General features: G+C 36.7%; 2 protein-coding genes across 12 annotated transcripts in view; one reads left to right on the top strand and one right to left on the bottom strand.

Annotated features, from left to right (window-relative positions):
- Positions 1 to 21848, top strand: part of LOC146485651 (exoskeleton protein RP43-like) — a 77435-nt gene extending 55587 nt beyond the window's left edge. For 6 of the 7 annotated variants that reach the window (XM_085102971.1, XM_085102976.1, XM_085102973.1 and 3 more), the window contains 5 exons: positions 214 to 389; positions 4204 to 4425; positions 9147 to 9303; positions 10247 to 10419; positions 20043 to 21848. In XM_085102971.1, the coding sequence (XP_084959097.1) occupies positions 214 to 389; positions 4204 to 4425; positions 9147 to 9303; positions 10247 to 10419; positions 20043 to 20191 (877 nt within the window). In that variant the 3' untranslated portion in view covers positions 20192 to 21848. The remainder of the gene's footprint in view (positions 1 to 213; positions 390 to 4203; positions 4426 to 9146; positions 9304 to 10246; positions 10420 to 20042) is intronic. The other variant, XM_085102974.1, reaches the window with a different exon arrangement.
- LOC146485634 (ras-like protein 1) overlaps positions 1 to 23029 on the bottom strand; it is a 567471-nt gene that overhangs the window by 171457 nt on the left and 372985 nt on the right. The window lies entirely within an intron of this gene.

The raw sequence follows: 23029 nt of genomic DNA, 5'->3' as shown, positions 1-23029 counted from the left end.
TAAATGTAAGTTATTGTAGTGTTTGTTCTACTCTAATGTGTATATGTGCTCTTATTTGTTAGCAATTGGCCGTGCTCCTTTAACTCAGTAAACACATAATAATGCGTGTAATTTTGTCACATCTTATATTATCAATTGTGTTAGCTCATGTCATTTAAGCCTATGTTATCTCATCATAAATGAACTAAACAAATACGTCTTTCTTGTTTACAGGTATGACCACTTGAGGATTTCCAATGATAACCACTATACCGTAGGTACATACTGTGGGGTGCAGTCTGGATTGAACATCAGTTTTACTGGACGCTATGCTGTGCTAACCTTTCACTCAGACGGATATGAAAATGGATACATAGGATACAAGTTAGATTTCTCCTTTGTTTCTCCCGGTAAGTAGAAAGAGTCGGACGAAATACTCTCCAAAGTAAATGTCAATTTGCCATTCAGAGGTTGTTTGTTATGATAAATTATAATTTACCGATTATAATCTACGCGTTACTGTTGGAAAAAAATCGTCAAGTGGTACTGTATTAAGCGCGGTTGTTTAGCAAATACACCCTCAGGCGGTTACCGTATCGGACGATATTGTCCGATTGAGGCAAAAGATTGTACGAAAAATGCACTGTCGACCGAGAAACGAAGGTTTAAGGGCAACTGTGAAATTTTGAGGACAATCGGTAATGGGTTATTCCAAACCTATTCGGACTGCTTTTATAAAAACCCTAAAATAGTTAACTATATATTAATGTAAAGCTATTAAGCTGTACAATCTGGAAATAATGCTTTCTGTTTTGAAGGCGATGAAAGCACTGAAAACCAAAACTGTCAGTGTGTGCTTTGACTGAATTAATTACCAGTTCCCACGTTAATGCAGATATCCCAGCAAGCTAGACTATATCCTTCCGGAGATAATGAGCTAACAAAGCGTTCAGGCTTTTTCGAAATGCCCATTGCGTACTGAGAAAATCTATTATTAAGTTTGATAATTGAATATTTTTAAAGGAGTCTTATGCGCTAGGGAGACGATTTTGGCAAGAGCCTGAAACACTTTTGTGCATTAGTGTGTGACGAATGTTTTCTCCAAATTTCGTTCAAATCTGAAAAATATCTCAACCCTATTGGTTGTGTTTTCACTAGGACAATTTTAGCTGGTTAAAGTCAGAAAAGTCGGGAAAAAGTAGTATAACGTTTCATGAAGAAAAGACTCCTCCTATCTTCGCGAGACTTTTCCTCAAGTATGTCACTCGAATCTAAAAAAACAAACAAAAAAAAAACAAAAAACAAAAACCAAAACAAAAAATACTTATATAAGCCATAAAAGAAACCTGAAGATGAACCCGTTAGGTCACATCGACGGCGAATTAACCTTTTTTTTACTGTTGTTTCCTGAATAACTCGCACGGATCTTAACATTAATTTTTTTCTGCTTTCAGAAATTGTTAAATTAGCAAATGAATTTTAATGCTAAATATTTATAATTAACAACTTGTATAGCGCATTTTAACATATAATGACCAAAGGCGCGTTGCAGCGTGGAAATTAAACTAGGTATGATAAATTAGAGTTATACTTGGCATCAAAAGCTAACCTAAACAGATAGGTTTTTCGGTGAGGATTTCAAACAATGCAGTGATCTAGGTTTCTGTATGGCAAGAGGTAAAGCATTTCACAGTGTGGGAGCCGCGGCGACAAAAGACCTACCACCAAATTATAATCGCTACATTTTTTTTCCAGGAGGGAATTCTCGTAGAATTACATCATTTGAGCGGAAGTAATAGGCAGATTGTTTAATTATTGGTATTAACTTACTGATATATTGAGGTGACCGACAAAGTAAAGTTTCATCACAAAGCTCAGAACGTTCTAGAATTACGTAATGTAATTTCCCAAATTAGCTTTGGGGAACACTATAAGAAGAGAAAACGAAACAGTTTAGTCGTTATATTGTTCGCTGCCCTATTGTCGCCGTTTAAGTATAAGTAAGGGTTAGACTATGAACGCGAGGGGTCTATGGGATATAGTGCCTCGAGCATAGATAGAAGGCGACGAGGGCAGAGCCCAAATGACACTTCTATCTAATGCGAGAGGTGCTATGTCCTATATCCCAGGACACTAGCGTTCATTGTCTAATCGTCTTAGAACATGGTCACATCCGCGAAGAAACCGCAATTTATGGAGATTCTATTTATAATCGTATTTTATTTTTGCCATTTACACTTAGGAATCACGTTGTTAGTTTGTTTTGGATGTCCCCGTAATGTTTCTTTCTTTGGGGCTTTGTTTTTTCTTTGTTGTTTTAATGGCTCATTTGCTCCGGCTATGAACCAGTGTACAGAGCTCGATGAACTTGAGGCCGTCCTTGCCACTCAAGAGTTACTTGCTTTTGAAAGCGTAGAAATATCCGAGTACTTGGGGGATGAATTCGATAAAAGTGCATGTTTCCAAAAGCCTACCACAGTGAACGAAATTGAGCAAAAAGAAAGAGAAAGAATTCCAACTCGACAAAGTACCGTGTGGTCGATAAACGTCTATCGAGTCTGAAATGAATACCGAAATACACAAATTGAAACCCTTAGAGGTGAGTATAGGTCCGTTCCAGTTAATTTGGGCACCAACCCCGTGAAAGAGGTAAATTACTGGCTTACAAGATTCATATTGGAAGTTCTGAGAGGTGATGGCAAGCCATACCCGTACCAGTGCTCTATACACTCATTAGTATGCTCTATATAGAGCATACTAATGAGTAGGTCACTTTACCCCACACTTTCCCTGTCCTTAAAAGCCGCGGCCTCTTTACATAATTTAAGAAAGTTTGTGTTGATAAAGAGCACACAAATACTGGGAACTGATTGGCTGAGTTGATGTGAACATGTTCTAATGAGACATTAGAGCTTATTAGTGGATGGAAAAAAAATCGTTGAAATCGGAGGATCGTGCAGTGCACGTGGTAATAAACAAGCACAACGAAAGAAAACGCACAGTGTGTCTCGAAGCCACTTTGAGAAGATTCTGTTGTTTACTACAAGCAAAAGGCAGGTAAATTAAAAACGTGCGCTTCGGCGAACTTAAGAAACACAACTTTTCTGAATTGCACTGAACACTGAACACTAATCAAGTTAGTACTCGACTTGAGACAATAATAAACAAAAAATTTTACCAAATTAACCTCTCTAAGATCTGACACTGCAGAGCAAACCATAAATTCAACGTCACAAAATTTACCCTATCCCAAGAAGATTTCATGTCCCTTCCTTTTATCTAGGCAAATGTTGTTAACATTTTAGTGAGCGGTTGCCCCAGAACAACAAGAAAATGGAAGGAAATATTGCATTGTTTGTGGATTAAACTTTCGCTGCTGAGCTCACCGGCAACGGGTAGTCCCGAGCAGGCAAGATCGCTCCATCTTTACCGCTCGGGAAGCCAATCACAGAGCATGATTTGACTCTTTCATTCTACTAGCTTTTTATGCCTCTATGCTTATTGTTTGTAGCGCTCTCGTGCAATTTGGCGACTTAGATATTCAAAGACATCCACAATTGTATACTTGTTACTTGGACCCGAATGGTGCCAAATAATTTAAAATGGCCAAGTCTGATTAAAAATGGGCCTCATGCCAGCTATCCTGTGATTCACTTAAGATAATTGATCTTTGAAAAAAAGTTAAAATAATACAAAATTTGTTTGGATATGTTGTTTCAAATCGAGGCAGATATAGCGGCCATGAACCATTAAAGCATGCCCGAAAAATAGCGACCTTTAATTTATCTCCTGGTTGTTCTTGTTAGGCAAAATCATCGACATCTAGCAATATCTATCGATTGTTTTTTAAGAAAATAATTATTTCACTCGCGCGTTTTGGATATGAAATGATTATATCCTATCATCTTATCTCAAACACGCGCTTATAGAATAACTGTTAAATATATTCAGTTTAGTATAATTACTCAGGTGATTATAGAGATTCTGTTTATCTGATTGGTCGAGGATTGCGTCATATCCTTCTATAATCACCTCGCGCGAGATTATTGTAGTGGCAGCACTAATTTTCAAAATGGCCGTTGAGCGAATTTGTTGACGTTTCTAAGGAAGAAGTAAAAAGGACGATAGAAAATGTAATTCCGAAAGGCATTAAAGATGCAATTAAGTTCGGGGTGACACTTTTCTAAAACGATATTCTTTTATCTTTGCCTCATACTATTTCAGATAAACCGAAAATAACGATTCCAGCGGTGCAAACAGTTCCAGGTTACGTGGTAAAGTGTTCGGCTGAAGGAACTCGTCCCATGAATATGTCGCTAATTCAGAATTCCACCATTTTGGGTCAGGGAACAGATACTGTAGTTGTAAAAGTTACAAAGGAGGGAAACGTCACTTGTATGGCTATCAACCCGGCAGGGACAGATTCAAAAACGTTTTCTGTTACAGGTTTGCCTTTTCTTTTGCTTTCCTTTGTGTTTGTTTTTTCCTTTGGTAACTAACTTTTAGATTTTTTAATACATATGACTAATACTTATGTAATTCACATTATATTTTTACCTTCATTCTTTAAACAATTATATCCATATGAAGATTCTTGTGACATCTGTCGCATACTAATTCTGCGACGATAAGGAATTGAAAATTAGGGAGCTTACCATTACTGTTCAGTTTAAAAATGCACCAATTCAGTTAAAAACAGGTTCACCGAAATCTTCATTGATGAAATTTATGACACACTCCTTAACAGAACACACTACAACTCCTCCTTTGACAAAGCCATCAATAACACATAGACCACCATTCAGTATGTTCTTACTTCTGCATTGACTATTAGATGACCGCATTTCTCTTTCTTCGTACATTGTTAAAATTTGTCAAAATTCCATCTTCCAACGCCTTCATGTCTGCAGATCAAAGCGTTTTAATCGGCGCAATGTATTGAGTGGATTTTTTTTTGTAAACTTGGTGAAGAAGTAAGTTTACCAAAGCTGGTTCGTTATTGTATTTGTTCACGGTAATCAGCATTCGACTGTCACTTTCTAAAAATTGATTCTGCTAGCCAAGGACATGCATTTTGTGTAAAACTTTGATAACGTCTTATGTAAATAGAGGATATTAATTTAAGTAGTGTTGCTTAAATACTTTCAAGCCAGATTCTCTTGGTAATATTTAACATTAAACGAGGCTTCCGAATGACTTGCTGGAATAAAACGCATGGAAGTAATGTGTAATATTTCTTTACTTGCAAGTTTCCACTAACAAGTCTACTTCAGCAGCCTCCATTGATTTGAACAATATGCTGAGTTCACTCAATTAAAGTGCACCTAAACCCCTCCATCACTATTCCCCCCCCCCCCCCCTCAGAAAATCCCCATATTTCGGTATGCATCTCTGCAGAAGTATTTTTTTTATTTGGTGTAATCTTCGGTATTTTGTACCTTCTGGAAAAACGGAAAATAGCCTAAAATCACCACCAGTTTAATTGGTTCACGACCGAGTTTTTAAGAGCATGGGTCTAGTGGTTGCTGACGTCACTTTGAGAACACGAGAACACCACACATACTTCACTTGTTTCTTTTATATAGTTAGATTAACCGTATGTAGATTAGTAGCGGGGATTCTGTCCACGGCACCGTTGAACCTGCATAACTTTTTTAATGTTTGCGCAAACTCCATGAAACTTAAGGTCGTTTTAAAAAATTTAACTAAAAGTAGTTTTATGCGGTCAGTTGTATTCATTGACTTTGATGTTGTCATGGGAACCTAATTTCGACAGGCAGTTTTCTTCACAAAATGAAAAACCCCTTTTTAAACTAAAGAAAAAAAACTTTTGTTAATATAACTACTGTTTTAAGGTAAATTAGTGTTTCTTTAATTAATGGTTCTGATTGGTTTTTGCTCAATTTCGGAGCTTTTCTGAAGCTATGAAAGGAAACGTGATGTAATATTTTTAAAGCCTGGTGGACAAATGAGAATGATTTATTATTCAGTAATAACAAAGGCAATTTCGGAAAAAGATATTCCGAATGCTCCTATCAGGAGTCGAACCTAAGACCTTACGTTTACAAGTTCGAATGCCCTACCACTGCCTGGCGAACAAATGAGTATGATGTATTATTCGGTAATAACACAGGCAAACTCGGAAAAATAAATTCCGAGTGTTCCTATCAGGAGTAAGACCTAAGACCTTCCGACTACTAGTTTAGATGCTCTCAGGCTTAAAAAAATATCACATCACATTTCCTTTCATTGCGCACATGCCACTCATCGACATTCCATTCGTAGCAGTATGCGGGATGTTTGTCCCATAAACCTAGTTTAATGGCCTTAGCTTCTACGAGTCTCCTGTAGCTCAGTGGTATAGCATCCGAACTAGTAATAGTGGGTTCGACTTCTGATTGCAGTCAGTTGCAGAGGTTGCAGTAAGATTAGGAATTTGCAGGAAGGAAAAGCGAGCCGTACGATACCTTCTTAAGGCGATGAGCGTCCAGAGGCGAAGAAACGAAGAAAAAGATGGGTCGACTTTGTTAGAAAGAAGGGTGCTCGATGGGAGTCATCGAAGACTTCAGTAATATGCTCGAAGTATTTTGTAACCGATGATTTTGTATGTAATTACACATGCACAAAGGATTAAGGATCAAAGGATGAAGATTCGGAACAAAAAAACAATAGAGACACATTTCGAGAAGTATATAACTCAGTGAGGCGGCTCGCCAGTCGCGTGTAAAGAACGAGTAGGGTTAACAATTTAGTGGCTCGAAGTCTCGGTGGCTCACCATTGGCGGTCAGGGTGTAAAGAGCGAGTAAGGTTTATAATTTAGTGGCGCGACGGCTCAGCGGCCTGTCAATCCCCGTCCAGAGTGTAAAGAACGGGTTAGAGCGAGACAGCTTCGGAATTACCGCTTTCCCAGCAATTTATACTTTTGTGATAGCAGAACGACCCTTACAGTCCACAACAGCGCTAGCGACGACGTTCGCACATTTTTGTCACCAAACGACTCCACAATTTCTACACTTGTATCTAAAGTACAGTAACGTTATGTTAGCGGATAAATGATTTAAGAAATACAAACGCTTTAGCGTGTAAAGAAGGCGTGCCAGCACATGAAAAATATCAATAAGCACGACAAAACCACGCTCGAAATTAATGGAAACAATCGCGAATCTTGACATTTCTTTGAGTTCTACATCGTCTTTTAATCGGTCCTTTAGAATAGGGCCTTCACTTCTCCTTGGTATCTCGCTGTCCTTTTCGCGTCCGCCAGTGAGTTGTCAGCATAAGCAACAGCTTCGTCATCCCTAGACTCACTCGAGGTTTAGGTTATCTCTGTGGTGATAAACTGAAAATCGCTTGAGCGTCGTCCTCGATTTTACGTCACAACTTGACTTTACCCAGATCCCCTTTGCGCTGTCGTGAACAATTAGGAACTCGACTTTAAGGGGGATACAAAGGCGAGGATTTAACCAAAACAACAAAAACACCTATCACCAAAGGAAGAAAATTTATTTTATTATTTACTAACGTTTGACTCGTAGTCCATAGGAAAAAAATTAATGAGCTGTACCAAAACCAGCATTTTCCTGTAAAACGCTCTATTCTTTATTTTTAATTATAGTAAAGAACAAAAAACGTATCACAAAGCTTAGCTTTTAATTAAGTAGTGACACCGTACAAAGCTATACACTAATTAATTTTTACCTGATTTTTTCAGTTTAATATCTAATAAATTGAACTTGTAGTGAATGTTTTTTGGAATGTACTGAAAAAAGAGAGTAATCATGTTTAATTAAAACGTCCTTTTCATGTTCTCTTCCTCAGTTTTTCTTCCCTTAAACCTTTCTATAATGGTTATTTAATTTTTTTGTAAAAAAGTAAACGCTAAAAAAACATGACGTTTCCACCTCTCCGAGGTCATTTTCAAGTGCGAGTAAAATACAAAACCTAGCATAAATATATTACAAACAGCTTAAAATCGGTAAGAAAGTCATGCACGCTAAAATGTGATAACATGTGTTAATGTTAAGTATTCATAAAGTAGAAAAGGACATAAAACAGTTAAATAATAAAACAGTAATAAGCCTTGTTAAGAACTGATCTAAACAAATAATTTCGCGCGGATGGAATCACACTGTTTGTTCGGCGTTGGTTTTAGTTCTTTGGTAAAAAGCATTCCCAAAATGAGGCAGTAAAGTTTGTTCTGACACTTTCTTAAAATTTTGAAACATCCTCAACCTTGCATTTAAGCTCTCATCTACGTGGAAGCTCATTAATCAGGAATGAGAGACTTTTTCCCGACTGCGCTACCTAGACAAACTTGTGCAGTCTACCATCCGCCAATTCATTGATTGAAAAGTGTCTGAGGATTCACGTACCCAACAGCAAGTACCTGAGAAGCAAAAAGCCCCAGTAAGAATCGTACTGCCTTTCAAAGATCAGAAATCTGCAAACGCACTGCGCATACAACTTGGAGACCTCGGTCGGAAGATCAATGAGGATACCAACCCGGTGTACACAAGTCGAAAGATCACGAACGAAAATAATCAAAGTGAGGAAAGACAAGCCACTCCTTGTGAATCAACAGTGCGTTGTCTATTATTTTCAGTGTAGCCTGTGCGATGCAGGCTATGTCGGTAACACGTGCCGACACCTTCACCAGCGAATTGAAGAACTCAAGGGATTGGCAAACGGAAACCACCTGAAGGAGCAGCACAATATAGCCCCAAATGGCATTGCGCGAAGTTTTAAAATGTTAAGAAAATGTCAGAACAACTTGACTGCCTCATTTTCAAAATGCTTTTTTTTTAACAAAGAACTTAAACCAACAGGAAATAAACTGTGTGATTCCATCCGCGCAAAATTATTTGTTTAGATCAGCTCTTAGCAAGCCTCGTTATTGTTTTATTGTTTCATTGTTTTATGTCCTTTTCTAACTTTATAAATACTTATAATTGACACGTTTCATCACATTTTAACGTTCATGACATTCTTACCGATTTTAACTGCTTGTAATATATTTATGCTAGTAAGCTTTGTTTTTTTTACCCGCACTTGAAATTGACCTCGGAGAGGTCAAAACGTCGTGATTTTCTAGCATTAACTTTTATCACAAACTGATCTTTCACTAAGAAATTATTCATTTATACTAAATGTCTATTTAATCTAACAGGATGTGGTGCCGTTGTCAACAACGTACTGAAAAGTCCCGGATATCCAAACAACTATCCAAACAACATGGACTGTGTTTATCGGGTTGATATTCCACACGGGCTGGCCATAAGGATTTACTTTTCTAATTTTACCCTGGAGGATCATTACTCTTGCAGGTACAAAACTATCGAATCAGTGTTTAGAGTATACATTACATAACCTCCATTGCATGATGACGGTGGTTGTGATTGTTTCTTTGTTTTGTCTATATTTTCTTGAACCTTGTTTTTTTTTTTTCATCATTAAGGCTAAGTGTTAGTCGTTCTGTTTTTGGCCCTTTCTCCGTTATTTTAATACCTTTATTCTCTTAATGTATATTGTCGAGATGACTGGAGAAGAATAAAAGAACAAAAAAAAAAACATAAAAGAGAAAAAAAAGGTATATACACTACTCGAAAGAAAGCTATTGAGACATCGCAAAGAACAAAGTTACTTGTTAGTATCATTACTCTAAGAGTAGCTATTTTTATCTTGAGAGTCATTTGCCTGTTTCTTTGCTTATTTGTATTTTTTTATTTTTGCTTTTTGTTGTTATTTTTGTCGTTTGGATCTGCGGCTAAGAATCAAATGAATAACTAGACTGCCTTGTCATTTATTGTCATGACACACATGTGATAAACTAGTTTTGCATGTATGTAATCTCATTTTCTACTCTTTGCGCCTGTCTGTACTTTATACTCAGGGCCTGATTATGGATTGTTTTGGAACCTTTGCTTTTATTTCTAGACAATTTGATAGCTGAGATGTGTGTAAGGTTTGTTTGTCCGTGTCGTTGTATTTGCATCATCTATTATTGGGCCATGGATTACTTTAGCATTTTTTATCGGTTACCTTGTCGATTCGTCTATATATAGTTTAAATGTAAGTTATTGTAATGTTTGTCCTACTTTCATGTATATATCTGCACTTATTTGTTAGTAATTGGCCGTACTCCTTTAACTCAGTAAACATATAATACTGCGTGTAATTTTGCCACATATTATATTATCAAGTTGTGTAAGCTAATGTCAAGTTCATGTTATCTCATCAACAAAACAACAACGTTTTTCTTGTTTGCAGGTATGACTACTTGAAGATTTTCAATGATAACAACTATACCGTAGGTACATACTGTGGGGTGCAGTCTGGATTGAATATTACTTTCACTGGACGCTATGCTGTGCTAACCTTTCACTCAAACGACCGTGTCACGCGCAGAGGATACAAGTTAGACTTCTCCTTTTTTTCTCCCGGTAAGTACAAAGAGTCGGACGAAATTTTATCGAAATACTCTCCAAAGTAAAATTCAATTTATTCAAGCATTGTTTGTCATGATAAATTATAATTCACCGATTATAATCTACGCGCTACTATTGAAAAAGAAAAAAAAATAGTCAAGTGGTATTAAATTAAGCGCGGTTATTTAGCAAATACACCCCTCAGGCGGCTACCGTATCAGAAACCCTAAAAACGTAAACTTTATATTACTGTAAAGCTAATAAGCTGCAAAATCTGAAAATTGTAGACATTCAAAGCACTGATACCCAGAACTGTCATTGTGTGGTTTGACTGCATTAATTACCAGCTACTTGACTGCCTTGCCGGAGCAAATGTCTAGTGGTTGTGAAGTTGTTATCACAGAAAATGAATGCTTGTTGGCTATGAACGAGTTTAAAAATGGCAAACCTCCCGGCTCGGGCGGTTTCACAGTTGAATTTCATAATTTTTTTTGGAATGATCTTAGTAAAAACCTGATTCTCAGTCCTTCTTGAAGAAATTCATCAGGCTTGTAGAAGATAAACCGTCGATTTGAATGTTCTTACATCATAGCCAGTCTTATATTAACGTCTTATTAATGCTGACAGTTTCGATGACTGTCAGCCATCTTTATCAAAATTTGAAAAACATGAAAAGTGTCAGAAGCCTTAAATAGGCTTCTGAAGGTTTTAATTATTGCGATAAATGCGCAAACTCACTCTGAAGACATGCCCTCCCCCCCCCCTGGTTTGGGGATGGAGATCACTTGTGTCCATATAGGGGGGGGGGGGGGGCGTCTACAGAGTGACTGCGCATTTATCGCAATAATTAATACCTTCAGAAGCCTATTTAAGGCTTCTGACACTTTTCATGTTTTTTTCATCGAAATTGAGGTTCCAGGTTCAAGGTTCATTTATTTCACACTATTTACACAACATTAACATAGAAAGTTAAATATTACAACTGACAGCATTAATAAGACGTTAATATAAGACTGGCTATGATGTAAGTACATTTAAATCGACTGATTCTCAGTCTTAACTATGCTTTTGAGAAAGGTGAACTTTCAATTTGTCAGAAAAGAGGAATAAGTTCTCTCCTTCCAAAAAAGAACAAACCTACAAACAATTTAAACAATCTACGTTCATCTACGTCCAATCTCATTGTTAAACACTGATTACAAAATTGCTGCTAAAGTCTTGGCCAAAAGACTCGAGAAGCTACTTTCTTTCATTATCAATCCAAATCAAACTGGATACATTAAAGGGAGATTTATAGGCGAAAATATCAGGTTAATTAGCGATCTGATTGACTATACCAAGGAAAAAATATTCCAGGCGTCGCCATTTTTTCTTGATTTTCGTAAAGCGTTTGACTCCGTCGAATGGGACTACATTGCCAAGGTGCTTGATATGTTCAAGTTTAAGGATGTTTTCAAACGCTGGGTAAGGGTTCTTTACACTGATATATCCAGCTGCGTTATAAACAATGGTTTCGCGTCACCTTTCTTTAAGCTCAAACGTGGCGTAAGACAAGGCTGTTCACTGCCTGGGTTGCTCTTTGTCTTAGCTATAGAACTGCTTGCACTCGCAATAATGAATGACCCGCTGATACAGGGTATTTCTGTTGATAAACAAGAAGTAAAATTATCGAAGTATGCTGACGATACGACGGTTTTCGTTAGAAACACCTCTTCTGTTGAAGCGCTGCTCCGCCTTCTGGATAAGTTTTAAAACTATTCCGGTCTAGAAATCAATGCACATAAATCGGAGCATTATGGTTAGGCTCGTGGAAAGATCGCCGCCGGACAAACCTTTCGGCTTCAAGTGGCCCAAAGATTATGTCTATGCCCTGGGAATTTATTTTCAAACGTTGCTGATCTTGTATATAAGCTTAATTTTTACGTAAAACTGGAGAACCTAGAAAAAGTCCTTAACAGCAGGAAAAGTAGAGTGTTTACTCTATGTGGAAAAATTAACATTATCAAAACTCTTGGCTTATCAAAGCTTATTTTCAGCGCTTCAGTTCTTCCCATTCCTGAAAATTTTGCCCATGAAGTAAACAAATTAACATTTAAGTTCCTGTGGGACGCTAAACCTGCAAAAATTAAGAAATCACTATTATTGGACCTAAAAAGAAAGGTGGACTAAAAATGATAGTTTTCGAACACGTGAACAAAGCTTTAAAATGTGTTTGGATTAACAGGCTCACCAACGAAAAAAGAGGAGCATGGAAATTAATTCCCGATGATGCAACTGTGCATCTAGGTGTTGCAATGCAACTACAGATTTAAAGAACTCGACTTGAAGAATGTACCGCCTTTTTACGTAAGACTGTTAGAATTTTGGGAGGTCACACACTTAGCGGGTAAGGGTGATCTTAGTCCAAACGAAACAATCATCTGGAACAACAAACACATAAAAATTAACAATACATCTGTGTTTTTCCTAGCGTGGTTTCGTAAAAGACTGAACAAAATCAAAGACCTAAGAATGACAATGGTAAATTTCTTCCCTTTGAAGTTTTCTGTCGTAGGTTTGACGTTAAAGCTTGCTTTACAACATATTACGGCTTAAGCAATTCAATCCGTCAAAACTGTAACAATATATCCAAAGAATCCCGAGACCTTGTTGATTTAATTGCTAATTGGCACACTAACAACTCGAATCTTTCCACTGCAACCTGCTACAGGATATCGCTGACAGTAAATTTGTGTCACCTTCATCACAGCAAAACATTCTTAATTCCGGCAAAGGAAATCTATCAAAGATATATCTTCTACCTTGGATAACAACCGAGGAAATTAAATTGCGTATGTTTCAGTTTAAAATTAATTCATAATACTGTGTTTACAAAGGACAGGTTTCTCAAAGCAAGTATTGTTCAAGACAATAAATGTTATTTTTGTAAAGAAAATCCTGAGTCACTTCTGCATCTGCTCTTTCACTGCCCGCTTATCGTAGCTTTTTGGAACGATTTTCGGGAGTGGTGGCTTCGAAACATCTAGATTGAACTCAACCTCACTCCCGCTAAGGTTTTATACGGTGTGATAGACAATTCAAAGTTCTGTACGCTGCTCAATTTTGCCCTTCTAGTTGCCAAATTTTATATATATCGTTGCAGTCTAGATGACGCACCCCTTCTCTTCCATGTCTTTGAAACAGAATTACGTGAAAAAGCTTGCATTGAATATGATATTGCCAAGGATAAAGGTTATCTAAAGCACTTCAAGATTAAATGGGAACCACTAGTTCGAGACAAATTCATAGAAGAGTGGGCATTTGAGAGACCCCTTGAATCACTATCCACTACTCTTTTGCTCTAGTTCTATTTTCTCGTTTTCTTTCGCTCGTTTTTTTTCGCTTACCTGTTCATACTGTAACATTGTAATTAATTAACAATAAAAACAAAAAGTAGGGTGTGTGGATGGGTTGTTATCTAGGTACTTTTTATTAGTGTAAGGTAAGTTATTTTTGTAGTGTAATGTAAGTAATGTCAATTATAAAATTGAATAAAAGAAAAGTTGGAAGTAAAGATACTGTTATTATTGTAAATATAAGGAATTTCTTAGAACCGTAGTATAGTATAGTATATTATTAAAAACTGCATCATTGTATAATGCAATTCGAGGGATTTGATTGGCTTAGCGGCCATGGTATATGAGCAATTATACCATGGCCGAGAAATGGCGACCATTAAATTGCCTTCTGGTCGTTCTTGCACAGCGAAATCAGCAAGATCTAGCAATATTTCTCGGTTGTTTTTAATAAAACAATTATTCCACTTGCGCTTGTTGGATATGAGATGATTATAGCCAACTCGGCGCTACGCGCCTCGTTGGCTATCTATCATCTCATATCCAACGCGCGCTCGTGGAATAATTGTTAAGTATAGTATAGTATAGTATAGTACAGTACAGTACAGTATAGTATAGTATAGTATAGTATAGTATAGTATAGTATAGTATAGTATAGTATAGTATAGTATAGTATAGTAAGCTTTCATTGTGAGTACAGTAATTAATGTAATTATCGCTATTAGTGTAAATTAGTGTCGGTAGTGTTTACTATTGTATTATTAGTGTAACGTAATGCTAATAAAAATCACTTCTTCAAAAAAAAAAAATAATAATAAAAATGATAATAATTACCAGCTCACACAATAATGCAGATATCCCAACAAGCTAGACTATATTCTTCAGGAGATAATGGGCTATGAGGAACACTATAAAAACCGAAAACAAAACACTTTTGTGGTTATATTGTTCGCTGCTTTATTGTTGCCGTTTAAGTATGAGTAAGGGTTAGACAATGAAGGCGAGTTTTCAATGGGTAATAGTGCCTTGCGCATAGATATTAGGCTGCGAGGGCGCATCCCGAGAGGCTCTCCCATCTAATGCAAGAGATGCTATATCCCATAGGACACGATCATTCATTGTCTAATCGTCTTAGAACACGGTCACATCCGCGAAGAAACCATATTTTATGCAGATTATAATATTAATGAGCGTATTTTAATTTTCTCATTTCCACTTGGGAATCACGTTTTTTTTGTTTGTTTGTTTTTGTTTTGTTTTGGAAGTCGCCGTAATGTTTCTTTCTTTGGAGCTTTGTTTATTCTTTGTTGTTTTGATGGCTCATTTGCTGCGGCTATGAGCCAGTGTGCAGAGCTCGAGGAACTTAAGGCCGTCCTTGCTACTCAAGAGTTACTTGCTTTTGAGAGTGTAGACATATCCGAGCGCTTGAGGGATGAATTCGATAAAAGTGCACGTTTCCAAAAGCCCACCACAGTCAACGAAATTGAGCAGAAAGAAAGAGACAGAATAGCCCTTTTCACGGTTGATTTTTCTCATTTGCATTACAGTGTTATCCAACGTGGATGCAAGGCAATTTCGGGCTAAAACTACAAAATAGCCCAAAATTGCCTCACATACATGCTCGATTTCATTGTAATGCAAATGAGCAGAGTTAACCGTGAAAAGGGCTATTCCAACTCGACAAGGTACCGTGTGGTCGATAGACGTCTATCGAGTCTGAGATGAATACTGAAACACACAAATTGGTACCCTTAGAGATGAGTATAGGTCCGGTCCAGTTAATTTGGGCACCACTCCCGTAGAACAGGTAAATTACTGGTTTACAAGATTTATATTGGAAGTCATGAGAGGTGATGGCAAGCCGTACCCGTACCCTTGCTCTTTATACTCATTAGTATTCTCTATATAGAGTATACTAATGAGTAGTCATTTTACCCCACAATTTCCATGTGTTTCAAAGCCCCAGCCTCGTAAATAATCAAGATCTAGAAATATCTCTCGATTGGCTTTTAATAAAACAATTATTCCACCCGCGCGTTTTGGATATGAGATGATTATACGCTGTCATCTTATCTCAAACGCGCGCTTGCGGAATAATAGTTAAATATATCCAGTTTGGTATAATTACTCAGTTGATTATAGGGATTCCGTTCATCTGATTGGTCGAGGATTGCTTTATATCCTACTAATAAATATATTTTTAGCCAAGCCTAAAAGGGGAGCTCCAATATTTTTCATAGCATTTATAGAAATCTGGTCAGCGTATGAACGTAATAACTTTAATATCAGTTCCTCATCCTTTCTGCAGTCATACACATTCTTAGTGCATATGCAGCAAACTGGTTAAAAAAATAATAACAATGTAGTACAAAGGGAATTTTTTTTTTAATGCTGATTTGTTTTAACAGAGGGCAATTTTTCTCAAGTTTCCCTTCCCCGAGGGCAAAATTACTTACTCCTGATTGGTCGAGCGGCGAAAATACTCGCTCCTCATTGGCTGAGCAGGTCAGTTCTACATTTCACTGAATTCTTCATTTTGTGTCCAAGAACAACGAGTTCTTCCAAGTTCTTTGGACTGTTTAAGCCTGGTTTTTTTGTACCACAAATACATGGAAATCAAGTGCTGCATTTAGACTAAGGAAATTCCTAAATGTTAAATTTTCGTGTCTCTTACAAGAAAAGGCAACCGATTTTTCGATCAAAACTAAAAACTTGGATCGGATTGACATTTGTTTAGCTGAGAAACTGAAATCAGTCATGGCGACTAAGAGCTCTCACCTCGCTACTACTTCTTTCAACGAATGATAACCGAGCATAAGCAGTGGGAGGAAGGAGCAGGTCAAATTCGGTGGAAGAAATTACTCCGTAAAGTTCTTTTTTATTAGATCCACCGTTTGCTATTTTTATCGATCTATTTTCGCGGATTTTCAAGCGGTAGGAAGCTTTACAGCGCAGGTGAACAATTAATTGATGCTTGACATTAAGTTTTATTATTGTCAGTTTACTCCTGAATTAAACTTATATTCTTTTTTTTATTACATGTGTAGAATTTACAACTCAGTCAATATTGCTGCTACTAAAATCTAAACAAACCTCAACAAGAGGAGAACACGGGAAAATCACTCTTGGTTGCTTGGCACAGATCTGAATAAGAGGCGTGCGGTGCGAACGAAACTACCCCGAAACAAAATGTTCAGAAATTATTTTTTCGACGAATATTTGTCCTGTCGAAACGATTGAAGTATATTTGTAAAGCTTGAAACACATTAATAACAAAAAAAAATGATTGTTGCTCGGAAACGCATTAGACTTAAGTAAACGGCTAGCAAGTTGCCTAAATTAGTAGGTGTTTCGTTCAAGTTAACAGAGAAAAATTCCCCTTCGTTTGCACACGTTCTCCTCAAAACCTTAAATTAGGCCACTTCACGTTGTAGCCTTGCGGAGGACGGCAAAAAAAATTACCAAAATTTAAAATTCTCGTGCGGAGCGATTGTTTTGCAGCGTTGTTGCTGCCGTCGTCGTTGCTTAACAGGGTTCCCAGACATATTAAAAAATGTTTGGAAACTCAGATCTGTGTCAATTCTGCTCCTAATTAGTAACAATTCTAGATATACGTTTAAGAAAAAGGAGAATACATAAAAATACTTTTTGGTGTTTGGTAGAATATTTAAGAGCTTTAAAACTTTTGTAAACACATGAGAGTCTTGCGGTGAGAATGAAAAAGCACGGCCACGAAACATTTTTTTTTTTAATTAACCTCTTTGGAATATTGGAAGTATCGAAAGCGAATAAAGCGTCTATGTTAAGCTATTTAAGAGTTCTAAAAGTTACCAAAACTGACCACGAACTGGTGATATAGGCAAATGTGAGGCTTTTTAAACTTACTTTTTACTGCTAGCCTGCTCTAACTTGCTATCCGTCGCTCTCTCTCACGTTGAACTTAGCTTAATCGTCTCCGCTTTTCTTGTTTTCTTTTTTCTCTCTCTTTCTCTTCTCTCCACGTTTGTCAACATATCCAATAAATACATATGAATTGACTTTGTATTTTGTGTTCTGTAGGATTTCTGTTGTAAACGCATCTCGCCATGCAACTTCCCGCAAAACAAACACGGGCGCATTAGCATTGTGGGATTGCGTACGGACGGTCGGGTGGACGAAAGTGACGTCATAACCAAAGCAAAATTTTTCTCATTAATGAGTTTCCCAATTTTTAAATTAATTCTAATCACGTGAGTAATTATACTAAATATATTTAACCCAGCCTAAAAGCGGAGCTCCACTATTCTTTTTTAATAGGATTTATATATATGCAAGTCTGCGTGTTTACAAATATGCGCCGCGAATGGGGAATGAATTACACAAGTCCAACACAAAATGTTCAAAATAGTTCATAACTCTAGGAATATGTCTCCTACAGAAATAGTTCTAGTCTCTAAGTAGACGTTGACAAAAGGAGAATATAGGAAATAATGTTTGACAGTGGTCCGAAATATGTCATTAAGCGCTTAAAATTAGAGCGTGTTTACGAATATGCGCTGCGAATGGCGAATGAATTACAAAATATGTCATTAAGCGCTTAAAATTAGAACGTGTTTACAAATATGCGCTGCGAATGGCGAATGAATTGCACAAGTCCAACACAAAATATTCCAAACAATTTATAGCTCTGATAATATAGAAATAGAAGGAAAATGCAGAAAAAAATTAATGTTTGGTTGTGGCTCAAAATATTTCAGTGAGCGCTTAAAATTAGAGCGTGTTTACCAATATAGGATGCGAAAGCCGAACGAATTACTCAAGTGCAACGCAAAATGTTAAAAACAATTTATAACTCTGCGAATATTTCTCCTTAACAAAAAAATTATTGTAGTCTTTAAGTAAATGCTACCAAAAAAAGAATACAAGAGAAATTAATGTTTGGTTGTGGTCCGAAATATGTAAGCGTTTACTGCGTGTTTACTAATATGCGCTGCGAATGCATTTGTAATACATATTAAGTCCAACACAAAATGTTCAAAACAGTTCGTCACTGTGAATAGCTCTGTGTATGTTAAAAGATAATTTATCCACGAATATTTGTCGTATGGCAACGACTTAAGTATTTGTGTAATATATCAAACACGAGGAAGAGTGTTTCATCAGATATCCAAACACTGAGAAGTAGGTTGAAAAAACGAGGCGTAGCCGAGTTTTTTTAAACGACTTCGAGTTCGACTTCGAGTGTTTGATATGGCTTCTCAAATGGTCAATAATTCTTGGAGAAATTAAACGCTAAAGTTGGCAAAATTTTATGGTAATTAAGATCACATATCCAAACCACGGTCACGGTAGTGATTTTCTTTGTTTTCTCTTGATGAGTTATTATGAGTTTGAGAAGTGTAGTTTGAAAAATATGTTAAATATGGAAAATTACCGACAATTGCCTGCAAGATTGTATTTAATTTCTAAGCAACTTGCAAGTTGCTTACTCACAGCATGTTTGTTTTCAACTGACATTTCGCCTGTTTGTTCGCCCTCTAAGTTGCTTCCGAGTCTCAAATTTCCTTATAAGTCGCCTGCTTTTTCGACATATGTCGTTTGTCGAAATGTTTAACGAATACAACAATTAGTTTTCTTCGAAATTCTCGTTTGTTTTTCTGAAAGAAGTTGGCCATCCCACTTCCTACCGAAAGAAACCAAAGTTGAAGCACAGGGTTTAAGTGTTTCATTTTACTTTAGATTACATGATGGAGCGAACGTACGTACATACGGTCGTCGATCGCACGGAAGTGACGTCATAACCAACCCAAAATTTCTCGCCCTCACGGGTTTACCAAAATATCTTAGCTATAGGGCTTCGCGCGCGCCTAATAATAATAGCAATAGTAATAATAATGTCATTTGAAATTTGGAAATACGTCATGTTTTCCAAACGGCAGCCAACTTGAAAGCGACAGCTCTGTTTTTTCTATCTTAAAGTACCTTACAAGAGCGTCTCCATTGAATTGAAAACAATCACTCCTGATAAACAAACACTGCGAAAGTAGAGCAGTGTAGGTAAAAATGATAAACTTTCGTTGACGAAAGAAGAAAGCAAAAAAAGGGAAAAGTCAAGTTCAGTGAACTACAATTACAGTAGTAGTAAGTCAAATCAAATTGCTGTCACATGACGTTTTAGCAGAAGATATGAAGATTTTTTTTCGTTCGATATCTGCAATGTTAATAACTTTTAAAAAGATCCTGCATCTGATCCAATAATCCACAGGGCGAACCCAATACATGAATTAGAGCTAATTAGCATATCGTTTACTTTTAATCTTCCAGATTGCAATAATTACTGCATCAGTTCCTATGGATACAGACTGTGGCAGAATATATATGACTGCACGAAGACACGATTGACGCCCGACTTCCTCAAGTGCCTTCCAACAACTGCTACAAAGCTGTACGATTTCTCTTTTCTCGTCGAATGAACATCTTCTTATTAGCTGTTAAAAATTAATTTGTATGTAAAGTAAATCTATTTAAAGTTCTCCTGAGAGAAATTTAACTGCACTCAATAAATTTCAGGACTTAAATTCTTCAATTCTAGCCTTGATTACCAAATTGCCTTTTAAATATCTAGCTTTAATTTTCCATGGAGACGCCATTGATCTAACCTGACTTAGGTTATTTATGAAACACCGTTTTTATGTGGAAATTTGGCTTAATCTTGAACAGGATTTTACATGACACTGGGATCAAGGATTTACCTCTGGGAACTTTCCGTCGTATGGAAGCCCTTAAATATCTGTAAGTAGGTGGGAAAATGGGATGACATGAAATATTGTAGTCATCTGTTGAAATAACTTACCAACTAAATTAAGAGTCTAAATAGAACAGACTCTCGCAGCTATTTACGCAACTTAAGCAGTTGCAAAAAGAAACCCTGAATCCAATACTACACGGGTAGGTCTAATTAATTAATTAATTAATTTAAATAATAATAAAAAGGCGGCTCGACATCGTTCATTAGTCATCTTTTTTTATGTTAAGAATACAGACAAGTTTTAGTTTTGCCAGACAACGTGGAAAGTTGATTGAATTGTTTAAAGACCAGCCCTGACAGAATGAACTGCATTGATTTTGAAATCAAATCATAACCTCGCCTGCTTGAAACGTATTGTTAGACCTTGTGACTGATCGTATTTGAAGACGAGTTGGCATTTTCCAAACAATAAAGGCTCATCAAGAATGGTCAAATATGTTTACAAACACTTTTATCGTCACGGAATACTCCACTCAAAACTCCACTCTAAAAGCATAAAAATGCCGGGGGTGATCGTCCTACCATTTAGAGGCGTAAATTTGTGAATTGGCACACAGAATGACTGCTGTTAGACGTATGGCGATACTTCAAGGATATTGTGTCAGTAGATTTTTCCAACTTTTGCGGGAAATACACGGAAACTGCAACGAAGGCTTAACAGAAACGCACGGGGAAATTTCAGTCAAATGGGAGCACTCGCTCGTAGGAAGAGACTGTCACTTCTCAAGGTGGTACCAAAGATCTAAACCACGAACTGGACAGAACCTCAGCAACAGAACGAGAAAATGGTCCAACAGAGCTTTATTCTGACTCACTTGTAATTCGAAGAAACATTGTACAACAGGGGCTTTTATGCGCTTGTGCATTAATTGTTTTTTACAAGGTGCTATACGCGTGTCAACACAACTAAATGAAAAACCATTAAGAGAGGAACAACAGTCTTTGTAGATATAGCGAACTAAATTAAAATTGTCACTTTGTCCTCAAGATTGTGGATCCAGCTTGGAAACTAATTCCAGCGGCAAACGCCTTTCTGAATACACTACATTGCAACTAGGAAATCTTCATGTAATGAATCCTACGACTGACGAACAGCTGCGAGAGCACTGTTCCGGAGATAACGAGAACTTTTCATTAAGTACATCTACACCTCTAACGAGAACCAATTCGACTAGGAAATAACAGGACAGCTGAATATGCTAGCTGTAAATTAATCGTATAGAAGCTATCTACTTCTAAAGTAATCGAAACGAGCTCCAATAAAAAGTAATTTTAAACTTAACGAATTAAAGAAAGTAATTGTTGGCTTAAGTTTAGTACAATACTTCCAAATCCTAAAGGCACAAAAGAAATGCTAATTTAGCTTTACAAGTTGTTTTCTAAAGTTACAGAGAACAAGAATCATGCAGCGAATATCTTAAAGCAAACTAACTTCTTGCAGCGAAAGTGAATAAATATTTGCAAGAAGACCAAACTCCTTTCTTTTTAAGATTAAATATGGTTTAATTACGGACAATCAACCTGTAATGAATAGCCCATTATTTTCTTCTGCAGGCTTATTATTTGTTTGTGCTACGAACAAAATTCTGTGCGAAATATTAAGTTCCTAATTCCGTGCAAACTTGTGAATTCCCCCGTAACAATATTGATCAAAAGATGTGACGAGGACTATACTTTTCAATCACTGATGAATGAGATTATTTTCCTTTTAGGATGTTTTCCGCAATTTCCGACGATAACGGCAGTCATTTTCTTATGACCGTTTTTCAGCTATTTTCGTCTCACCCCAAAGAAACTGCTAAAGCACGCCCGTGACGAATTTTTACTTTTCTTTTTCTTGGATTTTTGTTTTTGCCATTACCCGTCTACTCTTACCTGGGATGGCATCCCCCGACTGTGTATAAACCGTAAAACCTTCCATTTACCAACATAGATTAGAAAAAAATAACATCTTTTCCATTTCCTCCTTTCAACGACGAAGCTTTGAAAGGAAATCTACAGCAATTCAAAAATCCTCAAAAGTCCTCAATTTAAGCAGAAAGTGAAAAAAGGTCCTCTTTAGTTTTCAGACAAAAATAAGTTTAGAGAATGATCTGAAAAATAGCTAATCTTAAATTTTAAATTGGCATTTTAAATACAATAAAAAAATTCAAATGAACAGTTGATTGGCGGAAAATTACAGGCATCATTTTACAAATAAAACACTTATGATGGTTTGACCTTATAAATAGTAGTATCAAGGCTGTAAATTCAAAAATCTTTTTTTTATTATTTCGTATTTATGGAAAGAAACAATGATATCTGCGTTGGAATCAAAATTAAAGGGAGCAAAAAACCGGAAGCTAAGTGGTACGACGCTGCTTGGCAAGGACCAAGATGGCTTTTACCCTCCTTTCAGCCTGAAGATAAAAGCGTGCAAACCTTTTGAAACTCAGTGATGCTTTCCACAAAGCTTGCCTGTTTTCTTGGGTATCCATTTTTTTAGGAAAGAAATTTTAAGGAA

Source organism: Pavona decussata, unplaced genomic scaffold (genome assembly GCF_977016875.1).
Source record: "Pavona decussata unplaced genomic scaffold, jaPavDecu1.1 SCAFFOLD_25, whole genome shotgun sequence".
NCBI lineage: Eukaryota > Metazoa > Cnidaria > Anthozoa > Scleractinia > Agariciidae > Pavona > Pavona decussata.
Note: the sequence above shows the minus strand (reverse complement) of the source record. Positions and strands in the feature narration are given on the sequence as shown.